General features: G+C 45.6%; 2 protein-coding genes across 2 annotated transcripts in view; both read left to right on the top strand.

The window, feature by feature from the left end:
* The first annotated feature begins 1,696 nt into the window (after nucleotides 1-1,696).
* On the top strand, nucleotides 1,697-6,478 carry SIX1 (SIX homeobox 1). Its single transcript, XM_059915737.1, has 2 exons — nucleotides 1,697-2,529; nucleotides 4,592-6,478. The coding sequence occupies exons 1-2, from the start codon at nucleotides 1,970-1,972 to the stop codon at nucleotides 4,884-4,886; spliced, it is 855 nt and encodes a 284-aa protein (XP_059771720.1). The 5' UTR covers nucleotides 1,697-1,969; the 3' UTR covers nucleotides 4,887-6,478.
* Nucleotides 6,479-8,117: 1,639 nt separating this feature from the next.
* Nucleotides 8,118-23,263, top strand: part of C2H14orf39 (chromosome 2 C14orf39 homolog) — a 208,735-nt gene continuing 193,589 nt past the window's right edge. The window contains exon 1 of the mRNA XM_059914341.1: nucleotides 8,118-8,962. Within this exon, the coding sequence (XP_059770324.1) occupies nucleotides 8,820-8,962 (143 nt within the window). The 5' untranslated portion in view covers nucleotides 8,118-8,819. The remainder of the gene's footprint in view (nucleotides 8,963-23,263) is intronic.

The raw sequence follows: 23,263 nt of genomic DNA, 5'->3' as shown, positions 1-23,263 counted from the left end.
ATGTACATTGCAGGGTGAATTGGACTGGGTGCATTATTTTAAAACCATATAAATAATACAAGGGGAAACACACAGTGCTTCTCCTTCTTCCACTCCCACTTATGTCTCAATATGTAAATGGTTCTGCGATGCTGGGCTCTTGCTGATGGAATCAAAACATATTTAAAGAAGACAAGCAAGTTTAAAGAACCTAGAGTTTGCTCCTTGCATTCACTAAGAGGAGACATTTAAATCAAAAGCATTTTTGAAGTGTACTTAAAATTCTGTTTTGAACTTATCTAATCAGAGATAAGTATAGTCATAAAGTCACTCTCCTTCCACCGTTTGGCTCCCCTTATCTCCACGCATTGTTCTTATCTCCTGCCAGTCTCAGCTCTGACAATAGATTATCTTTGTTTAGAGACGCTAATTGTTTTCAAAATCTTTTAAATAATTGCTTTGGAACAAGGTGTGCAAATGAGGCTTAAGATAATTACAGCTTCATTTGTTTGTGTAGTTTTAATAAGCATTCTCCACACATACACAAAATAACAGATGATAGGACTGAAACTGCAAGACATCTCTCATTCCCTGGCAGTAAAATAGGCCAGCATTGCAATCTACACACACACACACACACACACACACACCTCTTTATTTAATCTTCTTGGAGCCGCTGTCGTTCTCGCTTTGAGGGCAGTGTCCCTCTCAGAACAGGGCAAGGATTATGTTACAACCGGAGGGCTATTGGAGCCGGACACAGTTTTATTTAATTTACACCCCATCCAGCGCCTTTCGCGCGAGGTTCCCAAAGCATTTTTGCTAATAGCAAGTAAATCTTCTCGGCATTCCTCGGTAGCAGAGGTGGCCTTGGAAAATGCAACCGCGCTAATGGGGAAACCGAGTCCAGAAGCCTGCCCACTTAAACCATAGAACATTAAGATACCAAATCACAAATGAACCCTCGGCATCTCTATCTGCTCAGCAACTATGTTCTACACAACTCTTTGCGTGGTCCCAAATACTCGAGGCCTTTTGAGAATGAGGGAAGCGCTATACAGCTGGGAGTATCTGTGCCCTTTGGAGGGCGGTGGGGGCAGGAGGGAAGAGAGGAGGAAATTAGGTTTGGCTCCTGGAGCTGAAGCCAGCCGGGAGAGAAGCCATTCTTCCAGCGGTTGCAGCCCGGAGCACTGGTCTGCTCTTGTATTATTTATCGCGTTCCATAAGCTATTCATCAATCCATTACTTATTCATTCCAACATTAAGGTAATTAAATATGAGCTCACCGGGAAAGGGCAAGTCTGCAAGGGACAGAGACAGAGTATGGAGGGAGAGGAGGCGAATCAGAAGGTCTGGAGTCATTGATTTGTGCAGAGATGTGCGCGGCTGCCCTTAGGTGACACTGCAGAGGGGGCTCACTTTTCAAGGTCCTGACGCGCTCACCCACTCCCACCACCCCCGTCCCCGGTAAGCACCGCTCCCTCCCCCCTCCCCACCTCGCTTCCCACCGCTCGCGGTCCCCCTCCTCCCACCACTCCCTATCCCTCGCTGCACAGCCTCGCCCTCCCCGCGCGGGGCGGCGCGGCCTCGCGGCCCGGCCTGGCGGCGCGCGGGCTGGCCAGCCCCGGATAGGCGCCGCCCGCAGCCAATCAGCGCGCCGGGGACGCTGCGCGCTTTAAGGCAGCTGCGGGGAGAACAGAAACCAAGTTCCCCGGCAACAAGCAGCATCCACCCGGCGGGAGGCCGGAGCCAGCGAGGCCCGAAAAGCTGCGGAGTGAGCCGGACGCTCCTTGTCCAGCGCGCGTCCTACTCCTCCTCCACTAACTCGGCCGCCCGTCCCCAAGCCTCGACTCGCTTTTTAGCCTTCGCAAAGCCTAGGGAGGGGGTTAGGAGCAGCCGCGCCCCCCTCCCTGCGGCTGCCTCCTCCTGCTTTTTCGGCTTTGCTCCCTGCCGCGTGCGCCAGGGCAGTGCGCCCCGGCAGGCCCCAGCCATGTCGATGCTGCCATCGTTCGGCTTCACGCAGGAGCAAGTGGCGTGCGTATGCGAGGTTTTGCAGCAAGGCGGGAACCTGGAGCGCCTGGGCAGGTTCTTGTGGTCGCTGCCCGCCTGCGACCACCTGCACAAGAACGAAAGCGTGCTCAAGGCCAAGGCCGTGGTCGCCTTCCACCGCGGCAACTTCCGCGAGCTCTACAAGATCCTGGAGAGCCACCAGTTCTCGCCTCACAACCACCCCAAGCTGCAACAACTGTGGCTGAAGGCGCACTACGTGGAGGCCGAGAAGTTGCGCGGCCGGCCCCTGGGCGCGGTGGGCAAATACCGGGTGCGCCGAAAATTCCCGTTGCCGCGCACCATCTGGGACGGCGAAGAGACCAGCTACTGCTTCAAGGAGAAGTCGCGGGGCGTGCTGCGGGAGTGGTACGCGCATAACCCCTACCCCTCGCCGCGTGAGAAGCGGGAGCTGGCCGAGGCCACCGGCCTCACCACCACCCAAGTCAGCAACTGGTTTAAGAACCGGAGGCAAAGAGACCGGGCCGCCGAGGCCAAGGAAAGGTACGCGGAGTGATTCCCGCTGATCGGGCGACCCCGGGAAGCCTTCCTGTCCCCGCCGCCCCTTCCCGCCCCCGCAGGCACCAGCCACCGTGTCCACCCAGCCGGCCGGAGCCCTCCGCCGGGCGGCGCCCAGGCTTCCGCGGCACTGCGGCGAAAGTTCGTGAACTCTGAGATCGCTCGCTAGGGGTGGGGCGGGGGGGTTGCTCATCTGATTTGAGCGTCCGCGCGTGGGTTTCCTGGGATGTGAGTGTCGGGAAATGTTGGCGCTAGGTTTGTTTTTCATGCCTCCTTGGCTGGCTGGGGCGAGGAGTGGCGGGTGGAGAGTGAGTTTCTAGATCCGCTTAGAAGGGCAGTATTGATTGGTATCGCGAGGAGAGGGGTTCGCTGGGGGCTGAGGGTCTCGAATCTCTCTCCTCTTGCTCCCCGTGAGGGTGGAGCTGGCCTGAAACTTCTCAGCCTCCACTCCCGCCCCGTCCTTCACTCGCTCTGTCCTGGTAGTCTTCTGGGTGAGAGGTCGCTTCATTGCGCACTAGCTGTACAAAGGGAGGAGTCTTTCAAAAGAAATCCACAGAAAAGAGAGCTTTGGGAGAGTTGGCGCTGCATTTACTCCCTGGCGCCCAGAGCCCAGAAACGATTGCTCCTCGTCGGCTCCCTCGCGCCTGGCCGGGAGCCGCGGCTGGTCAGTCCCGCTGTCCGCGCCGCCCCCCGCCCCCCCTCCCCCCCTCCCCGGGTGAGGAAGGGGTCTCCAGTCGCAGACTTCTCTCGCCCCGGAGCTCAGAAGGCAATATTTTTTTAACCTGTCTCTGCCCCCGCCCTCCTCACGCCAACACACCCGGCCACCTGGCCCGGCTCCACTCGTTTGCTGTAGAGTTTCCGACCGAGATTCGGAAGAGCGTGTGGGAGGCGGCGGCGGCGGCGGCGGCGGTAGGGAGGAGAGCGCTTCGGGGAGCCGGGCAGTTTGGGGGAAACCTAAGCTCCCGAGTTGGCTGGGTTTCTTTTGTTCGCTTCGGAGCCTGGGGGCCGAAGATGTCGCCGCCTTGTTCCCCTCTGGGCGGAAAAGCAGAGTCTGGATAAATTCAGCTGAAATGGGCTCTCTGGGAGAGAGAGACTGCGAGAGATGGGGAGAGAGTTGGGGAGACAGGCGGGCTCCGCGGTGGGGAGGACGGCCGAGCCCTCTGAAGGCAGAAGCGCCGAGGGCTACAAGAGACCCTGCAGTTCACCAGCACCGAGCGCCCAGACTGAGATCCCGGTTCATCACACAGGCTCCGGCTGTGCGGGGTCGCGAAGTTCCCCTGTGGGGAATGGGTGCGCTGGTGTGGATGCCCGCAGGGAGTCTGAGAGAGGGCCGTGAGGGACTTCGGGCTGAGCGAGTAACACGGAGACAGGGACAGTACAGTTCCAGGTAGACGTTAGTTTCAAAAAGGCCGTCCTTTAAGCCAGGCCCGAGGGCCCACTCCCTGATGAAATCGGAGAGACTGGCTGCGCTCCCTGTGTTTACTCAGGTCACTGGGCCGCTCTGGACACCACTTCCCATGACCTGTCCTGTGTCTCTGAGACCACAACCTCCGGGCAGGGGCAGGGAAACTCGACGGTTAATTGTTTCCTCAGATGGGAACAGGACAATTGACTTGGTTCACCACCATTGGGTGCTGTTCGTCCCCCGATCATTTTCTTCATCACCAACAATCATTTGTTGGAAGATTTTCAAATTTCGTTACTTCTAAATGTGATACTTGTTGATAGGTATTTTAAAATAACTGCTTGAACAAAAATTTAGAAATAATTTTTGTGTTTCAAATAAGCCCTGCTGATCTGGCTTTCTAAAATCTGGAAGAGGAAATGACCTGGCTTCCCAGGAGCTCTGTCCGTAGCTCCCCATTTCTCAAGTCTCTTCTGCCTCTTCATTTCCCCTAGGACCCTTGGGGATGGGTGAGAGGGCAGAGCTTCTCCATTTGGGTCAATGACTGATTGCACAATGGCCCTTTCCTCCTTCCAGCTCCCCTCCCTCCATCTCACACTTTTTTTTTTTTTTAACCATATGGTGTTGTCCTCTATTTCTTAGGGAGAACACTGAAAACAATAACTCCTCCTCCAACAAGCAGAATCAACTCTCTCCTCTGGAAGGGGGCAAGCCGCTCATGTCCAGCTCAGAAGAAGAATTCTCACCTCCCCAAAGTCCAGACCAGAACTCGGTCCTTCTGCTGCAGGGCAATATGAGCCACGCCAGGAGCTCAAACTATTCTCTCCCAGGTTTAACCGCCTCTCAGCCCACCCACGGCCTGCAAGCCCACCAGCATCAGCTCCAGGACTCTCTGCTGGGCCCCCTCACCTCCAGTCTGGTGGACTTGGGGTCCTAAGGGGGAGGGATTGGGGCCTCGAAGCAGCGACTAGGGACACCTGTAAATAGAAATCAGGAACATTTTTGCAGCTTGTTTCTGGGGTTCTTTGCGCATAAAGGAATGGTGGACTTTCACAAATATCTTTTTTAAAATTCAAACCCAACAGCGATCTCAAGCTTAGTGCCCTCTTCTCTCCAACTCTTTCCACTTTTGCATTATTTTCCCTCCCAGTGTGGAGATCAGGGAAAAGAAAAAAAAAAAAAACCCAAACAAACAAAAACATCCAGTCTCCCAGTCTTGGTTCTGGGCAACCCGTGTTCCTGCTTCAGTAGCCTTTCTTTTTTTTTTTTTCAATCAATGGGAATTACAAATCAACTGGATTTTAATTATTTCATTTTAATTTATTTATGGAAAAATGTTTTGAGAAGAGGAAAAGGAAATGAAAATGAGAGAGAGAGAGAGAGAGGAGATCAAAACAGTGAAAAGATCCTCCAGCCTGGGAGGAACTGGTTGCATTCTTAAGGTGAATAGGAAAAATACAATCTTATAACTTTTTTTTGATGGGGAAAATCAAGTTTACATTTTCATATTTAGTGTTAAACAATTTTATGTAGATTAAAATGAAAGAACAGTATTAGGGGAAAAAACAAGTGCCTAAATGTCTTAATGCTGTCTATGTGAGGCAGTTAGAAATAGAAGTGACCATTAGTAATACAAATACTTTTGTCAAATTTAGTGGGGGTTTTTGGTTGTTGTTTGTTTTCTTGGGTTTTTTTTATGGCAAACTTTAAAAATGTACCAGTGTGAAAAAACACTTTCCTGAATGCCATTACTTCTCATGCCCTTGAAGCTTTCTTATATGTAGCCTACTCCTGTTAAGGGTTTCTCCTGTTCCTAGTTTCTAGCTTGCAAAAATACGTAACAAATCTAGCAACCTGGTATTTGTTACTAAAACAGCATGTGTTTTCAGGTTTCTTTTCTATTGTACCTAAACCAGTCTAAATTAAAACTTAGTAGAACACCAGGAGTACTGATTTTGTTTCTGAAAGGTGAGTTGTGTATTGCTGTCATTGGGCCCCCACCCCATTTTTTTTAAACGAGTAGTTTTCTTGCTTTCTTACTTAATGGTGGTTATGAATTGCAGGGTACTTTGAAGGCCATCCCCTGAACCAGGAGTGGTGACTGAGTTAATTATATGACAGAAAAAGAGTGAATTTAGCTTTGGGGTATTTATTTATTTTTTTATTATTTAGAGATGCAGTTTTGTTTACCACTAGCTCTTCTCCACATCATTCGTATGTTAGCTCTTTTGTATTATTAACAAATTTATGACAAGACTGTGAAAGTAAAATAATTTATCTGCTTGGGGGAAAAAAAAAGGGAACTTGTACAAGGATAGCAACATTGTGAATTACTCTGTACAAATAGAAAGCAGACCAACAGGACAGGAGTTCTTTGCCGTGCTGCCTGATAGTGTCCAGAAAAACCCCAGTAATCATGTAGGCTCCAAATTATTTTTGCCTGGGGCAAAAATGATGTATCTTTGTATTTAGCTTTTAAAATTAGTGAAACAAATGGCATTATTTATTAAAATTCTACTCAGGATAACAGGATTGGCTTGCTTGTGCTTTGTAAAATATTACTTCCCAGAGGAAGTCTATTTTCTGACATGACAGTTTCATAATTTTGATTTTTCACCATCTGTGTCACCATTAATATATTCATTTCTTTCTTACTCTTTCCTATCTTTCCTGTCCTGATCTAGAAGTGGAGGGGGGAGGTGGGGAGATTAAGGCCTTCTTATTATGAGTTTGTTTTATTTTTTTTAATGCTAAATGGCTGTGACTGAGTTCCAGGGAGAAAGGGTCACTGTACTTAACTATAGTCACTTTTACTTATAAAGTCATTTTTCCCCTCAGTGATGGACAGATGTTCACACAGCCGCTCAGAGACCATCCTTTGGATTGGGAGCTCAGGGTCCCAATCTCCCTTGTTAGTGTTTTGGATCATTAAGTTGGTGTTTATTTAAGTCACTAGGGTGTTTATTCTCCACGTCTTGGGCCACGGAGAAATGCCACCCTCTGCAGGAGGGGCTCTCACAGGGGATCTCCTCGCATTCTTCACATTCACTCCCCAAAACAAACACCCTGCACAAAGATAGCTTTCAATGACCCTGACAGGCTTCAAAGGACACCGCGGAAATCTCCCTGAAAAATAGGAAGGGCCAATTACTTTAATTTCTTACATGCCCTCTCTTCCTACCCCAGATGACTACCCCCCACTCTTCCAGCTCTGTTTAGTATAATTTTAGACTCATGGAAGTTCTGTCTCCCTGGGCACCCCGGCCCACTTCCTGCTCCCTTGGTTGGTGAATCTTGGAAATGTCTGCAAATCTGGCAAGGAGCAGAGTGGGCCGGTCCTGTAAAAGCCCCTGTGATTACTGCTTGTAAACTCGTTAAAAGGACAATTTTCTGTCACAGTCATAAACTCTTTGTAAAATCCCTGGCATTCGATCCAGAGTGCGCAAATTCCAGATGTGTTTAATAAGAAATTGCACAATGTGCCTCCCTCACCATCCTCCTCTCAGTCTGGCTAAACCAGGGACAAGCAGGAGGAGGCGAGAAAGCTGAATATTGCTTTGAGTTTTCTAGGCAATCATTTTAGAGCAATCATTAGGGGGAACTAACCATATTTTTTTTTTCCTCGAGGAAATCTTCAAGGACCTGCTGTTAAGGGACCTCCAATTTACCTTCTCGGCTTCACAGTTTAACTGAATCAAAAGCCACTTTTCGATTTCTCCTTTACAGATTTCATAAGGAGAGCCCAAAGTAATGAACAACGGCTTATAAATAGTTTTTAGGATGAAATCTTACAGAATTTTATCAAGTAAAATGAAAACAAGAATATACTAGGGCGATTTTTAAATTTTTTACGTTTTAGATCTGAACACAGGATTGTTCGGGTACCCACTGCCTGCTTGCCTTGACCTCTTGGCTGAGAACGAAGCTTCATTAAATGCTCGGGAGGCCAAGGGGCTTGGCCGACGGTTCCTGAATATGGCTTAGCAGGTGGGGACTCAAGAGTCCCCAGAGCACCACGAGCTGCGGGCAGGGAGAAAGAGGCCGCTGAGGCCGGGCACCGCCTGTCTTGAACTATTCTCCGGATATGACAGGTTGGGCTTGACCCCGAGATGAAGCGGAAGCTTCCAGGAAGAGGCAGTGGCATTGGCGCTTGTGGGCGAACTCTGAGTTTGCTGAGCAGTGACCCTTGTCACGCCGCTCTTCCCCGCACCCTGAGGGCTAGTCGGGCACCTGGCACTGACCCCGCACGGAACGGCTGTTCCTCTGCTCCGCCGCCGCCGCCGCGCCTGCAGCGGCGGCTGCGGCTGAAGGGGGCTTCACTCCTACCGCCTCCCCCGCCTGGAGGTCTTTGGTCAAGTCTGCAAGCAGAACTCCAGGTTAGGGAGCCAGAGGCTTCCGTTCCGCGCGTCTCCGGCTACAGAAAACTGGAGGAGCTTCTCCTGCCACCCGCAGACTCCCGAGGCTGCTCCTGCCACTCTGCCCTCCCAAGGCGGGGGGGGGGGGGACTCGGGGCGCCGCTGCTCTCCGCCCCCGGACCCGGGTGGAGCCCCTTCACCTTTTCACGGAGAATCGCGCGCGTCCTGGGAGCCGCATCACTGCGCAGCTCCAGGCGCGGGGCCTGGTGGCCCGGCCTGCGGAGCCCCTGAGAGCAGAGGCTGCCAGGCTAGCCTCGAAGGTCCAGACCGTGGAGGAGGCAGCGGCCTGAGCTTCTGGGGACAACGCAGCTGCCATGGCCTTGGGCACCCCGGAGCCACCTCCCAAGCCCAAGTCGCGTCTCGCTCTTTGACTTAAGGAGCTAAGTTCCGGGCGAGGCACGTGAGCCACGCGGGAAGCGCTACCGCGGGGTTGGACCAGGCCCAGTGGCGGCGGGATGAAGCGGTCTTGGCCACTCGCGGCTCCCGGGCCGGGCGGCAGGTGGGAGCGCTCTCTGGTTCTCAGACGCGAGGGCAGCCGGCTCAGGCCCAAGAGCCTGGTCGGGAGGCGGCCTAGGCCCGGCCGCCCTTCCTACTTCAGGTATGGCCCGTTTCCTTTGCTTCCTGCGGCCTGGGTCTTGGCCCTCGGACCTGGGCTCATCACCCGCGCGTTCGGCGGAGGGGTGCCAGCCACAGAGGGCGCCCCTTCCCTGGCTTGTCGTTAGAACTTCAACGGTGGCCGAGGAGAGCGGCCCGGGTTTCTAGAGTCTCGGGCAGGACCGGGCGGCAGCTCGGCTTCCTTGGCTGGGCCTGGTCCGGCGTTTCCCCCTAGCCCGTGGCCCTGGGGCGAGCAGCGGCCTCTTCCCCACGCACCTCCCGGGTCCCCAGCAGGGAGGCTTCGGGCAGGGCTGTCGCGGCGCACACTTTTCCCTTCTTTGGTGGGGCAGGTGGTGTTGACAGAACAGGTGGGTCAGGGGTAAGGTGAGGAGAGTGGCTGGTGGCCCACGTGCTCTCTCTACGTTATTTCTTCTTTTTTTCTGAGCTTTTCCCAGGAATAGGAGACTAAAAACCCTCCCAGACTACCTCCTCCAAACACCCGAAGCCAGCGGAACTAGTGTCTGTGCCCACTTAGCCCCCAGGGGCTATTCGCACGAAGGGTACCCGACGGCTCAGTTCCTTAGGCCGCAGGTATACTCCGTGACCTTAGGTGGGGACTTGTGAGCCCCCTCAAGTGACCCCCGCCTTCGCTTCTTCCCTAGTTTGATTGAATGCAATAGCTCCACCTGGAAGATTCTCTAAAGACATGGGTAAGCGAGCCAGGACCGAGAAGTCAAAATCATGGGCGAGTTGTTGGCTTGTCCTCTGCCCAGAAAAAGTGCTGCCCTGGAAAGGCTGCATTTTCTTTAGTATTTTAAACTGAGTATACACACACAGCTTAGTTCCAGCTGATGAAATTGGAAACCTGTTCTCCCACTGAGGATGGCAATCACTGTTTTAGGCGCTGTGGTCCTTTCAGACAGCGAGGAACAACACTGCAGTAGCATTTAAAAACAAAGAGAAAGAGATTGCTTGAGGCGCGTGTATGCCTGTCTCCCATCTGAGTTTCAGCTTCTATCCTTTTAACTTGTTAATGGGCAGCTGAGACCCCACTTCTCAGCAGGAAGAGCACATACACCTTAAGGTTTGCTCTCCTGTATTGCTTTGCTACCTGGGAGTCTCCCCCCCTCCTTCTTTTGCAAAAGTGCCCACTAATTGTTTTCCTTTGCCATAACGTTAAAGTGTTCTTAAAATCACATTCTTCTCCCCCCACCCCCTCGAACAGGAAAATGCAGAAAGAAAAACTCACAAAAACTAAAATCCCAATCCTGTCTTATCTTTGAAAGAGAAAAAGAGTTAACTTCAGATTTAACACACACTTAAGTGTACCTGAAGTGGCTACCCAATTGTAATTAAAATACTATTAGGTGATATTGGCTGTTCTCCCTTCTTCTGTGCCATTAGTGGTTATCATTAAAAAGACAGATAAGTAGAAAGATAGATTCTGGCCCTTTACTTACTATAATAAGGAGGCATGGAAATTGTATACCAGCTCCCTCCATCTGGTCCCCTGTCCTTTCCATCCTCCCTAACTTAGAAGATAAATCTTTTATGGGACTGACATAGGCAGATCCAAATAGAAGCATTAATGGATTAACACAAAGCAAATTTAATTTTAATTTAATTTGCTATATAATTTATTTTAGAATAGGATTTAAAATTGATTACAACTTTTAAAATGCCATGGCTTATTTATAATAGATACATAATTTATTGGTGGGGTGGTGGTTCAGGACCTGAGCTGATATGCATGTGGCATCTTGAAGGAAAAAACGGTCCTAGATTATATATTTTTTTATCTTAAGATTCTTAAAAAGAAACAACAACAACAACTTTAAGATGTTTTTTTAACATTTCATAGAGCTGGTCGGTTTGCATCCCTGATACAAAATCTGCAGCTTCCAACCATCAAGTCTGTAAAACCAACTTTCTAGATGTTTTTTACTTTATATTAAGTATTTTTACAAACTCAACTACATTCCTTGCCCCCTCCCCTCCCCTCCCCTTAAGGCATGGCTTTAGCTGCTTTGCAGCACTTCAGTTCTAAACTGAGCTGCTAGTTATCCAAATGATCTAAATGCCAGGGAAAGGCAATGGGACTGTGAAAACCCCCCCCCCAAAAAAACCAAATAAAACCCACATAGCTGTGACATCTTTAGTTGGCTCTCAAACAGATATTATATTTAAACTGTAAGCATCAGTATGCAGTAATGTTCCCCTTAACTTTTGCAGCTTTTTGTGTGTGTGGTGGTGGTGGGCACTGGTGTGGTTGGCGGAGGGGAGCAGCAACTTACAGAGCTTGTACAGAAATGCACATTTTGAGGGTGAAGTGGCATAGTCTGCAGTACCTTGCAAAAGGAAATTTTACCTAAAAGTCAAGGAGGTAGTTACAAGGAAGAAGCATTAGTTCTGTATTTAGGATGTCATGAATATGAAAGTAACTAACAAGCGTAAAAAAAATTAAGCTAGATAGGTCAGCATGCCTTTGTATCTATGAAGTGAGAAGAACGGTTAAACAATTGAAGCCTTGTCTGTCTTCAGATATGTGTGGTGAATATCTTATATGCGTTGCTGATGCTATATAAACATAACATGCTTCTTCCTAAAGTCAAATTCTTTGTTTTAATTGAAGAATAATATTGCTCAGGGCTCTACCTCTGAGTACAAATAGCTAATCTAAGAAAATCAGTTCTGGGAATCTGGAACCAATGGCTGTTTTCAAAATAAACAGACAAAATCTTCATAAAGAAGGCCAGGAGGATTATTTTTACACACAGTATATCTCCTGATTTCTCACCAAGAAAAAAACAAAAAAACAAAACAAAAAAACCCCACCCTTTTATGGAAAAACTAAAAGGCAAAATGACAATGCAGCCCCCTTACCATATTTCTGTTCTTTAAAAATCATTCTGATTTAAGACTCCTGACCTGTCCTGGTTAAATTTTCCAACATTAATATATCTTAGAAGCAAATCTGTATGCACTTTCTCTTTCCCTCTATTAAAAAGGAAAATTTCTAGGGCAGGAGAGAGATATAGGGAAAAGAAAAGTAGAACAAAGTAAAAAATAAAGGTGTAATTTAAAACTTGTATTTATAATATTTAATGAGTAGCAGGTAAACAGTATCCTCACAACAAAGAACACCAATATGCTAACCTTTGTGCTTTTGTTCAACTGAGGCAATAAGGAAATGAATGAGGGAAAATTTGAAATCATTCGGATTTTCCAATACAGAGCCCAATATGGATGCTCAACAAAGTTGACTTAGGGAAGAATCTGGGGGAGGGGAAACACCCATTTACAGAAATTTCTTACAGACTTATGTTAGGGTAGAGATTTTCCTTTTATTAGGATCAAGCCCAACTGCATTGACACCGAGGCAGAAAGGAGATGTCCAAATCTACCTGAGTTTGGAGATCACACTTGGGACTCCTTTCAGTAGATAAAACCAGGTGATCTGAAGTTGCCCCATTCTCCCCTGGTCCCCTAGGTTCCAAGTCCCACTAAGATGGGAACCCCACAAACTAAGAAACTGCAAAGTGGAGCAGATATAAAGATGTTCCCTCCAAATGTCATTCGGGTCATTTGGTGTGAATGTGTGTGGTGGGCTTTCTGAAAATGTATTTTTAGTTCCCCTGGGGAACAAGAAAGAGTTAATTTGTTTTCTGACAGGTTTCACACTGTGGGCAGGTCTGCCAAAAAGGAGAGGAAACAGAGAACAGCCCTATGATTAATTCTATCTGTTTTTCCCATGAGCGATCACCTGCTCCAGGGGTCATGAATAGCAGGTAGCTCTCCCTCTCCAGGGCTCTGAGAGCTTCGTTTGTTTGGTGACAGCTGAATGACAAGGCCTGAAACCCGAACCCATCGCCCGGCCTGATGGGGGGATAAAAACCCTGGATGTTCCCTCAAACATTTCAGGAAATGAAAGTTGTAACGCGATCCCTCCAGCGCCCACATCTCCCCCAGCAAACACAAAAGCTCAAAGGAACCTTCTCGGATTGAATTCGGCCTGGAGTTGATGGAGGGAAAGCGGAGCCCGACGCGGGGCGGGGGGAGGAGAAGGGAGCGGATCGGGGCCACGGCCGGCGGGCCTTCTGAGCCAGGGAAGGAGGAGTGCAGAACCGGGAGAGAGCTGGGCGCGAGAGGCCCGGGCGCCCCTCGGGGCCGGCTTCCACGCCGCGTCCCAAGCGCCCTGCGCCTCCAGACCGCGTGGGCCGCTGCCGCCCCCACCGTTTCATATGTCTTTAGGGTCAACCCGATTGAGAAGGAAAACCTGCGGCCTCAAGCCCTCAGACCCCTGCGGGTGGCGCGGCCTCTGCACCGGGGCCTAGAGCGCCCCCGCGGGCCGCAGCGGGGGCCCGGACCCCACCTTTGAGCCCACGCTGGCCTGGTGGAGGCTCTGGGCGGAGGTAAACCTTCCGCCCCGCTTCCGGAGGGCGCAGGGGGAGCTGCTGGAACCCTGAGGCCGGGCGAGCCGCCGCGCGGGCCTCACTCCGCGCCCTCGCGCTCGGCCGCCCCCATCAGTCAGCAGCATCCATCTGCCTCCGGCCTCGCCCGCACCGGTAGTGGAAGCTCCCAGCCAGCGGCCGGGAGGTGGCGTGGAGGCGGGCGGGGGTGGTGGGAGCAAGGGGAGCTGAGAAGTTGACGTTCCGACCCCCACGCGGCCGACCGTCCTTGGGTCGTACTCTCCTGTCAATCACCGCTCCCGGTGCCTTCGCAGCCTCTGGGTTGGTAGGAGGAAGTAAAGCCGAGGCCCCTCGAGGCGAGTTTTTCTCCTTAACCCTGACAGCTGTGACTGCTTTGTTCTCTAACAGAATTTCCTTTTTTCTGTCTTCATGAATTCAGAAATCTTTCTCAGACAGCATTATCAGTCCCCATCTCTCTCTACAACCTTCATGGGGACTAGGGAAATGATTTTCTTTTTTCTTTTTAAACGTAGAAGCACGTTACTGACTGGGAAGCAGGATAATGCATTGTCACAGATCCATCACTTGCACACACTTGCAACTTGTGTGACTTTGGGCAAGTTACCTAACTTCGCCGAGCCTCATCAGGGAAAATAGGAACCATGATACACCGCAGGGGTACCATGAAGCTTAAATTAGCTGAAGTATTCAACGTAAAGTGCTTGGCGCAAAAGACAATGAATAGTAGCTATAATTATAACATGCTTGAAGACTCCTTAGACTTTCACAAAACTGCCTAGGAAAATTCCCATGATGCTAGAGTTTCCAGTGAGGCAGATTATGACCATTTCCTCCTTTTGTCTGAAACACTGAAAGAATCACAAGTTATTTTAATAGAGACCTAAGGTCTGATTAGCCTTTGGGAGTAGCCAAAGCTGAATCTTATTTCTTGAAGCTGAGTCTAGAATCTAGAAGTTTAACTTCAGAATTTAATTCTGGGATGTTATTTAAATTTACAATGCTTGGAATTTGTCATCTCTATTGTTCTTCATGATTCAAACACTTGTGTAGATGCCATCATATATGGTAGAGTTCCACTGATGAAAAATAAAACCCACTTAAATATGCCTGAAAATGACAAATTAGAAGGGAACTAAAGCATTCAGCTGAGTAGAGAATTTAAGGCCCCACCTAAACATGTCAACATAAGTGTAGAATAAGAAAGTACTTTGAAGATTTAATGCCTTGCTGATGTTAACACAGGGCTGGATATAATAGCACCTGATAAATATCATTTGAGTAAATGAATGGGCTGCTGAAATGACAGAGTCTTTATATAGAACACAATTCCCAGAGTTGGAATTTTGCAGAACCCTCTTGGGCACGTTTCTTCTCTTGTGACACTCTAATGATCACAGGGGATGAATAGTTCATTTTGACATGCCGCACATCTTTCTGTGATTTCAGGGACTTTCTCCTTCAGGTACTATTGAAAGCTAAGTGCATAGCTGAAATTTGCATGGGTCAATGAGGGGGGGCAGAGAGGGAGAGAGAGAGGAAGAATATGAGAGAGAGAATATGAGAGAGAGAGAGAATATGAGAGAGAACCTCTGGGATTATGTTGAGACTTTTTCCCCCTAGACTGACTCAGTGGTAGAGTCAGAGACCCAGAACTACTGATGGGAGGAACAGCCCCAGCAAAGGTAAATATAAAACCTAGAGAGTAGGTGGAGCATGCATGTGGTAGTGCCTTTAAGGATGGATCCTCATGCACTGCAATCCCTTCACAATGATTTCGTTGTCGTTACTGAGAGAAGCATTTTGTCTTCAGTTCTTTAACTCTGTATTTTCCTCCAGCATCTTCATTTTCTTCAAAAGTATCCTAGTCAACTAAAAACTGTACATATTTAAGTTTTTAGTTTGGGGAAGTTGATCAATTTGTAGTTAATCACCATACATGCTCAGGATGAGTTCACCACTTTTTCTGTCAAAAAACGTTGTATTACACTCACTAATTCCTTGAGGTAGAGATAGAGGGCACAGATGCATGTTGAGAAAATTTTCAAAAAGCTCTGTTATATACATATACTCTGTCTTACGCCTGCAGGATTGTGTAGTCCCACACAAGTATTTATTTTTGGAAAATATACTATCTAATATTACTTTTATTTACAAAGTAGAGATTTGAGTGTAAGCAGTACACATATAGAAATGGAGAGAAAAAGTGGGAGTTGAAGCCCATCACTTTTAAGAATGTATCCTATAATCAGAGAAGTATTTGTTAGGAACTATGACTATATTGCTGCTAAATCATTTGCATGTTGTGAAATGATTTGCAGAGTGTCAGGACCAGGAGTTCTCAGAATTATGCTTTCTGCCACTGCTTTTAACATGACCAAAATAAATATGTAGTGTTTTTCCTTCTAAATTGTTCCAGCATCCACATGTTTAGAAACACAAAAATATGTCCATGTGCTCACTCAAAAAATAAAAAGAAATAAGAAAGAGCATTTTATACTGAGGAATAAGTTAGTTCAAATTAGATTAAACTTTGCAGAGGGTGCTTCAAGGAGGTTTGGGTAGATTCCAAGCTTTAACATATCATTCAAGAAATGAAAGGCCTCAGGGCATTCTAAAAGGCATGTCCGCTCTAAATCAGCTTTAGTTCATTTCAAATAAAAAAGTATATGACTGACCTTGAAGGCTGGATAAAGAGTGGAGTCTTATTTCTACTCTGTTGATGTATCACAGTGAAATAAAATAAATGTGGAAATCCTGGCCCCTCAGTGTTAGAATTTCTCTAAAGAATATATATATAAGTGGTGAGGCAGTAGTTCCTGTTTAATCACTTAATCTCCATGAAACGGAAAGACTTATTTGTCAATATGCTGAGAAGTATAGTAACTTTCTTTCCACTGGAAATTAGTTATAGATAAAATAAATTAGCCCTCATGGAGTGCTTAGAAGATAACATACTAGATATTTTCAGTATATTTCATGATGCATGACATTTTATGATTTTAATTATAGGTCGATTTCAGAGAGCTAACTGGTCCTTCAACTGTTGAAAGTATTTTTTCCCTTTTTTTTAAAAAAAATAAATTTATTTATTTATTTTTGGCTGCGTTGGGTCTTCGTTGCTGCGTGCAGGCTTTCTCTAGTTGCGGTGAGCAGGGACTACACTTCGTTTTGGTGCACAGGCTTCTCATTGTGGTGGCTTCTCTTGTTGTGGAGCACGGGCTCTAGGCGTGTGGGCTTCAGTAGTTGTGGCACATGGGCTCAGTAGTTGTTGCTCGCGGGTTCCAGAGCGCAGGCTCAGTAGTTGTGGCACACGGGCTTAGCTGCTCTGCGGCATGTGGGATCTTCCTGGACCAGGGCTCGAATCCATGTCTCCTGCATGGGTAGGTGGATTCTTAACCACTGCGCCACCAGGGAAGTCCCTTTTCCCTTCTGATTAAGGCAAAACAATGGAAAAATAAGCCAATTTCTTATAAAATTTAAAGATTTCAACGTTAGTTAGCTGAGCTAAACAGGGAATGAAATGAAGTACAAGGTTTATTTTTTGAAGTTCAAGTTTTTAGCATTATATGGCGGCAAATGTACTGTAAAAACATGCCCATAACAAATGCTATAATTTGTCACACACCATCCCCCCCCCTTTTTAAACGTAGATCACATATGACTTTGGGATAATGAAGACTTGAATTTGAATAACTACCTGAAATAGATGGATAAAATATAGTAAAATAGAAGTACCAAATTTTGTGACGATATGAACAAAACTCACAAACAAGACTCAAGATCGATTCTAATCCTTCATTAAGTACACTTCTTATGAACAGCACAAATGATTAAGAAAGACCTATTTTCTTTGCTGGTGCTCTCAGCCATACCTCCCTTGAGAAGTGTACGAAAGGAAGTATGGTAATGAGGATTAGGAGAGTCAAATACTGCTAGGCAGTGGGTGCACTGTGGATTGTATTACCTGCAGGAGTGGAGGCAAAATACGCATAAAATAGCCTTTCAGATTTAGTTTGTCTCAAGTTACATTGTGAAATTCAGTGGTTTGGTATAGTTGTATACCCATTGGCTCTCAAGAATTAAACAGAGTTGGGGAGGGCCGACCCCTGTGCAGAAGGACATGCAGGTGGTACCAGAGGTATTGGGGCTTGTGGTTTCCTATGGGAAATTCTTTTGGTGATTTCATCCCCTCCTGGGTAGAGTGGGTAAGAGGCAGAGGTCCAGAACCTGATCTACAGCTCCTTCTTGGTTCACAGGCCAGTCTATATTGTGAAGACTAATTTCATACAGACTATTATTTGTAATGCCGGCATTGGCTCTGTTTGAGGACACTAATTAGTTAAAAACTGAAATTATATCTTTCATCCATTAAGAAAAGAGAGTTCTAACATCCCATATTTCTTAGCTGAGAAATAAAACCTTAAGTCCTGATCACATAATTCACCTTAATATTCTTTAGTTCTCTTGGAAGTGATATCAACAATCCTGGTATCCTGGCTGAAATTCAGGTTTAGGACCTCCCCTATGCTTGTTTATGTTCCAGCCATAACTAGACATGGTATTTATGTATTCTTCACTTCCTGTTCTAGACTTTCGTGTGGTATTTTTTTGCGAGTAGTTGTTAAGCTGATGGCCAAGGAAGATTTTCTGTTTAGACGTATTTTAATTGATTTAACCTCTTAAGACTGAACAAAAATTATAATATCTACAAATACTTATTATGGGAAAAATATTAAATTTTCTAAATTTTTGATAAATTATTGAGACTATGACACTAATGACTATATGTATACAGTATGTATTTGGGCTACCAGATTGGTACATTTTTTTAGTAAGAAAAATATCATTTATTGGGTTTTATAGAAATCAGTGGATTATTAGGATGAATGAAGTACCACCTCAGACAGAGTGCATTCATGGCTCAGCTCATGTCAAAATAGGTCTTATGTTGGATCAGCTATTTAGAGACAATAAACAAGACCAGCAGTGAATTTCTCATGTCTCTGTTTTTTGGTAACGTATGGGACCATTTATTTTCTCAACAATTTGACTTACCTAGTTGTTTTCTTAAAACCTGTATCCTTCTTTTCCTTACGTCTTCCTCTTTCACACATTCTCATAACCATTCCAGGTAGATTTGATGCAATTGCCTTTACAAATGGAAGTAAACACTGTCTTTATTGAAAGATTGATTCATTCATCAAAAGTGGGTAATTAATTAAGACTAGTGGGAGGAGATATTAGAGTTGGTAATGAAGATGGATTAAGAGGGATAAGGGAAAATATTTCTCTCTTTTCCTCATAACGTTGTGCTTCAAATTAGCCAAAGATTTGAAGGAGGAAAAATGTAATACTAGAAGAGATTAGATGATCGAGTGAACTTTTCTGTGCTTGTGCTGCCCTGTTGAGCCAATTGCTTTGCATGTAGGAAGCAGACATGTCAACACAGTGATCTCTGCTAAAATTCTGGCCCCTTTGCTTTCACCAGAAATGAATCCAAATATTTAAATATGCTCTCAAGTGTTACAGTTAAATTACAAATTTTGCCTAGAGTGAAATCTCAGAAAAAGTGAAATTGTGGCCATGTATGTACAAGCGATGACAATAAAAGTAAGGCTTACATAATTCCAAAAGACACATGCACCCCAGTGTTCCTTGCAGCACTATTTACGATAGCCAGGACATGGAAGCAACCTAAATGTCCATCCACGGAGGAATGGATAAAGAAGATGTGGTACATACATACAATGGAATGTTACTCAGTCATAAGAGGGAACGAAATTGTGCCATTTGCAGAGATGTGGATGGACCTAGAGACTGTCATACAGAGAGAAGTAAGTCAGAAAGAGAAAAACAAATATTGTATATTAACGCATATATGTGGAATCTAGGAAAATGGTACAGGTGAACCTACTTGCAAAACAGAAATAGAGGCACAGACTTAGAGAACAAACGTGTGGACACCAAGGGGGGAAGGTGGCGGGGGGATGAATTGGGAGATTGGGGTTGACATATATACACTACTATGTATAAAATAGATAACTAATGAGAACCTGCTATGTAGCACAGGGAACTCTACTCAATGCTCTGTGGTGACCTAAATGGGAAGGAAGTCCAAAAAGGAGGGGATATGTATATATGTATAACTGATTCACTTTGCTGTACAGCAGAAACTGACACAACATTGTAAAGCAGCTATACTCCAAAAAAAAAAGAGGTTTAAAACAATAAGCATCTTATGAAATTTTAAACTCATTACTGTCTTTGTTGATGATGGATGCATGGGAAAGGGGTGGTAGAATGTACCTTTAGCTCTCATAGGAACGTTTTTCTACCTTGAGAATTTGGCAATAGTTAGAAAACCACCATCGAGAAAGGCCTCTCCCCTCCTGGTAGTATGATTTAAAGTGGCTGTCTCAGAAAGAATCTGCCCATGGCCACTAGCTAATTCATAGAATTGAGGTCACATTTGTTTTAAAGAGTTGACCAGTTAAATATAAAGAAAACTCTCCTTTCTAACAATGAGCAGAGAATTATGGTTAAAAATGTTATTCATGAGCAATCCACAAAATGGTTCTTGGGTCAAAGGTAGCATTAACAGTGGGGATTTGGCTACAGACTGTAGAAGCAGCCCTGTGTGGGATAGCCTTATCTCCCTGCCCTATCTCTCCCGGTAATACTGTGCTAGTGGAAACTGCAAACTGTTCAGGTAGCTGAACGACTGCCCTCGAGACAGATTGTCCCTGAGAAATGGGAAGCATAATCACACAGAAAAGCATCATGGTAACATCACATATGTTATAATGAAAGTACAGATTGGTTTCATTGAGTTGCATATCATATATATTATCACTCATGTTTGGGGGGGATAAATATTTTTACTGTAAAAATTTAAAAAAGGATCTTTGTCTTTAGAATATGACTCCAGACCTTTGCTAGACATGGTTTTCATTAAAAAACCCCAAACAAAAATGCTGCCAGAGCACCCCAGGAAGGTGTTAACCAGAGTAAATATTCATAAGGTAATGAGAGAAAGATTTTTATCTGACTAGATTTGGTGAACTTATTGGTGTTTAACGGTGTATTAAACCAGGAAAAACAAATCTAATATAAACAGTGCTATCTTTTTGGAACAATTGTAGTTGTTTTGGTTAACAAGTATAAGCATGTGTATGAGCTTTTGTTACACCTTTGAAACCAGATTCTTCCAAGTGCCTAAGGTTGTGCCTACATAAACCTAGCATCACGATTGCATAAAAAAAGAACTACCTCAAACCCAGTGAAACTGGCCATTTCACAGCTCAGAAACCATAATACCTATTGGACTGAATGCTCCAATCTTCTAAATAGTTTGTAAATTTAAATTAGGCAGGCAGTTTCATCACCCTCTTCCCCTACCCCTTAGTAAACTATAGGTCTTTTAAGGTACAATAATGCTTTTAGGCTGCCAGGGTTCCATTTCTATATTTTTATAGTTAAAAATTTCTTTCTATATTTTAAATCAGAACCACATTTTCATAGAGATCTGCCAAGGAGTATGCCAGCAGCCTGAAAACCTTACTGTGTCCAACATGCTGGCAAAGTCAATTTATTGAGAGTGTAACTTGTACACAATAAATAATTTCCTTTATTGCAATTGTCTAATCTATTGTTTGCCATCTTGTTAAGAGTTCAGGGTTGCTAGGAAAAATATTTGAGGTTCTAGATTACTCATGAGAACAGGCTGTTACTTACTGAATAATTGTTGTTTTCAAGGCTCTTGGCAGAAGTATTTAAAGGTTTATTGTCACCTTTGATGTCCACTCCAAACATCTCAATGTTTATCTCTTAAAAAAGAATTTCTGGCATTGTTTCTAGAAATAGTAGTTATGCTGTCAATAAACCCCTTCTAGTCTTATTTAGCTTGAGTTCAGCACATTAATTAAACATCAAAGGGCCTAGGGCTGGGGCTGAAATCCCAATAATATCTCATGAATTCTCAAATCGTCCACCCCTCAGATGGGATCAGCAGGCAATGATTTGGGGACCTTGTTTTGGTCAACTTCAGAAGATGGCATTATAGTTCCTTTTTGTTTCTTCTTCCCCTCAACAAGAAAACCTCGACCCCAGTGGTTTATGAACAATCTAGACAGTTTTCTCTGCTGAGTTTTCAATACTTGTCTCTGGAGTGCTCTCAGATAGTCAGATGTTGTCCTGATATTAGAGGCTGACTGTTCTTTGTTTAAGGTTCAGGTAAGAAATTTATAATAAGACCCCATCTACATGCAGGACCTGAGGAGAGTCTCATCAGGCTATATTTTCCCAAAGTCTTGTTCTTGTTCTGCTCCTGTTTTCTACTGAATCTAATTTCCTGTTGTGTTCTTTCTTTTCTCCTTCATAATGATGTCTAAGTTTTAGAGCATGAATAGTATATGAGGGAAGATAAATAGAGGAAGAAGATGGATATCTTTCATATGAGAGGGTGTGTTTTATTTATCTTGGTGTGACCAGAGCCCAGCTTAGTGCCAAGCACCTAGAGGGTGCTTAGTAGGTGCTTTCTGAATGGACGAAAGAACGATGTTTCGGAACATTAGGGACAGTGAGTTATAGGAACATTTCTTCTTTTATTGAGCATAGCACAAGAGGGAATATATAGGCTATGCTCAGGGAAATTGAGGTGAGACTGTAGGAAAAACCATGTGACTCTAAGGCATTTGGGACCTAAGGACTTTTTACCTGGAAAATCTGGAAGTCCCTGTATTGGGAGAAATTAAAGAATGGGAGATGGTTATTTTTGGAAAATGGTCTTGCTTAGAAAGTCAAAGGTCTTAATGAACGTTTCTATATTGGTGTCTCACAGGTGTGGTCTGTAGACCACCCGCATCGAAATCCACTGGTGTGCTTACTTGCATCTTAAATAAATACCACAAGTGATTCTCCCACAAACTAAAATTTGAGAATAATTGTTGCAATTAATATTTCCACTACATAGCCCAGGCCATCATCGTCTCTTACCTGGATTCCTGCAATAGCCCACACGTTCTCCCCACTGCTTACTCCCTCTCTCCAGTGTGTTCTCCAAAGAGCAGCAGCCAGAATGAGCTTTGGATCATGTCACTTCTCTGCTTTGAGTCCTTCAACAACTTCCCATTATACTTAGAATTAAGTCTAAACTTCTTACTGTGGCCTAGAAGGCCCTGTGTGATCTTTTTTTTTGCTAATCTTACCTCATTTGATGCTCCCCTTCAGTCACCATACTGAATTAGTTAGAACAGGTAGAGTGATGAGCACTGTATAAATGTTAGCAGTCACAAAACAAACAAACAGAAGACCAACCTGCCCTTGTTATTGGAACCCCAACAACATGCCCACAGATGTGGCTTTTGAAGGTGTAGCCCGTACAGATGCCGAGGAAAGCGAGACTTGGGTCAGCCACCTCTTCCTCAGCAGCCGGAAGCTGCAGCTCAGTTCCAACACTCGGGTACCACAGCATCGCTAAACACTGGCCAGCTGCACACGAACTGCTGGGGTGAACAAACAGGACAGGGGAAACCAGGCTGTCCCACGGGAAACTATTTATAGCCAAGTGTTCCTTCACCTCCAATATACCATCTAACAGTTTGGTTGGCTCAGCTTTGGGGAAACAGTGTTCTTGTCAAAACACTCGTCAAAAATATCCCAAATCTGAAGAAATAATTGGTGAGGAGACCCAGTAAGGATTGATGGAAACTTCTTCTGCCAGGCTTCAGTCCTATGAGCCTATGAACCATACTTCAGTCCTATGAGCTTTTAGTGCCTCAAACAAGCCAAGTCATTCCCTCTTCAAAGACTTTACAGATACTATTTCCTCTGACCATTAAGATTGCCCCTCTTCTGCCTAATCCTTCCTGTTGCTT

This window comes from Balaenoptera ricei, chromosome 2 (genome assembly GCF_028023285.1).
Source record: "Balaenoptera ricei isolate mBalRic1 chromosome 2, mBalRic1.hap2, whole genome shotgun sequence".
NCBI lineage: Eukaryota > Metazoa > Chordata > Mammalia > Artiodactyla > Balaenopteridae > Balaenoptera > Balaenoptera ricei.
Note: the sequence above shows the minus strand (reverse complement) of the source record. Positions and strands in the feature narration are given on the sequence as shown.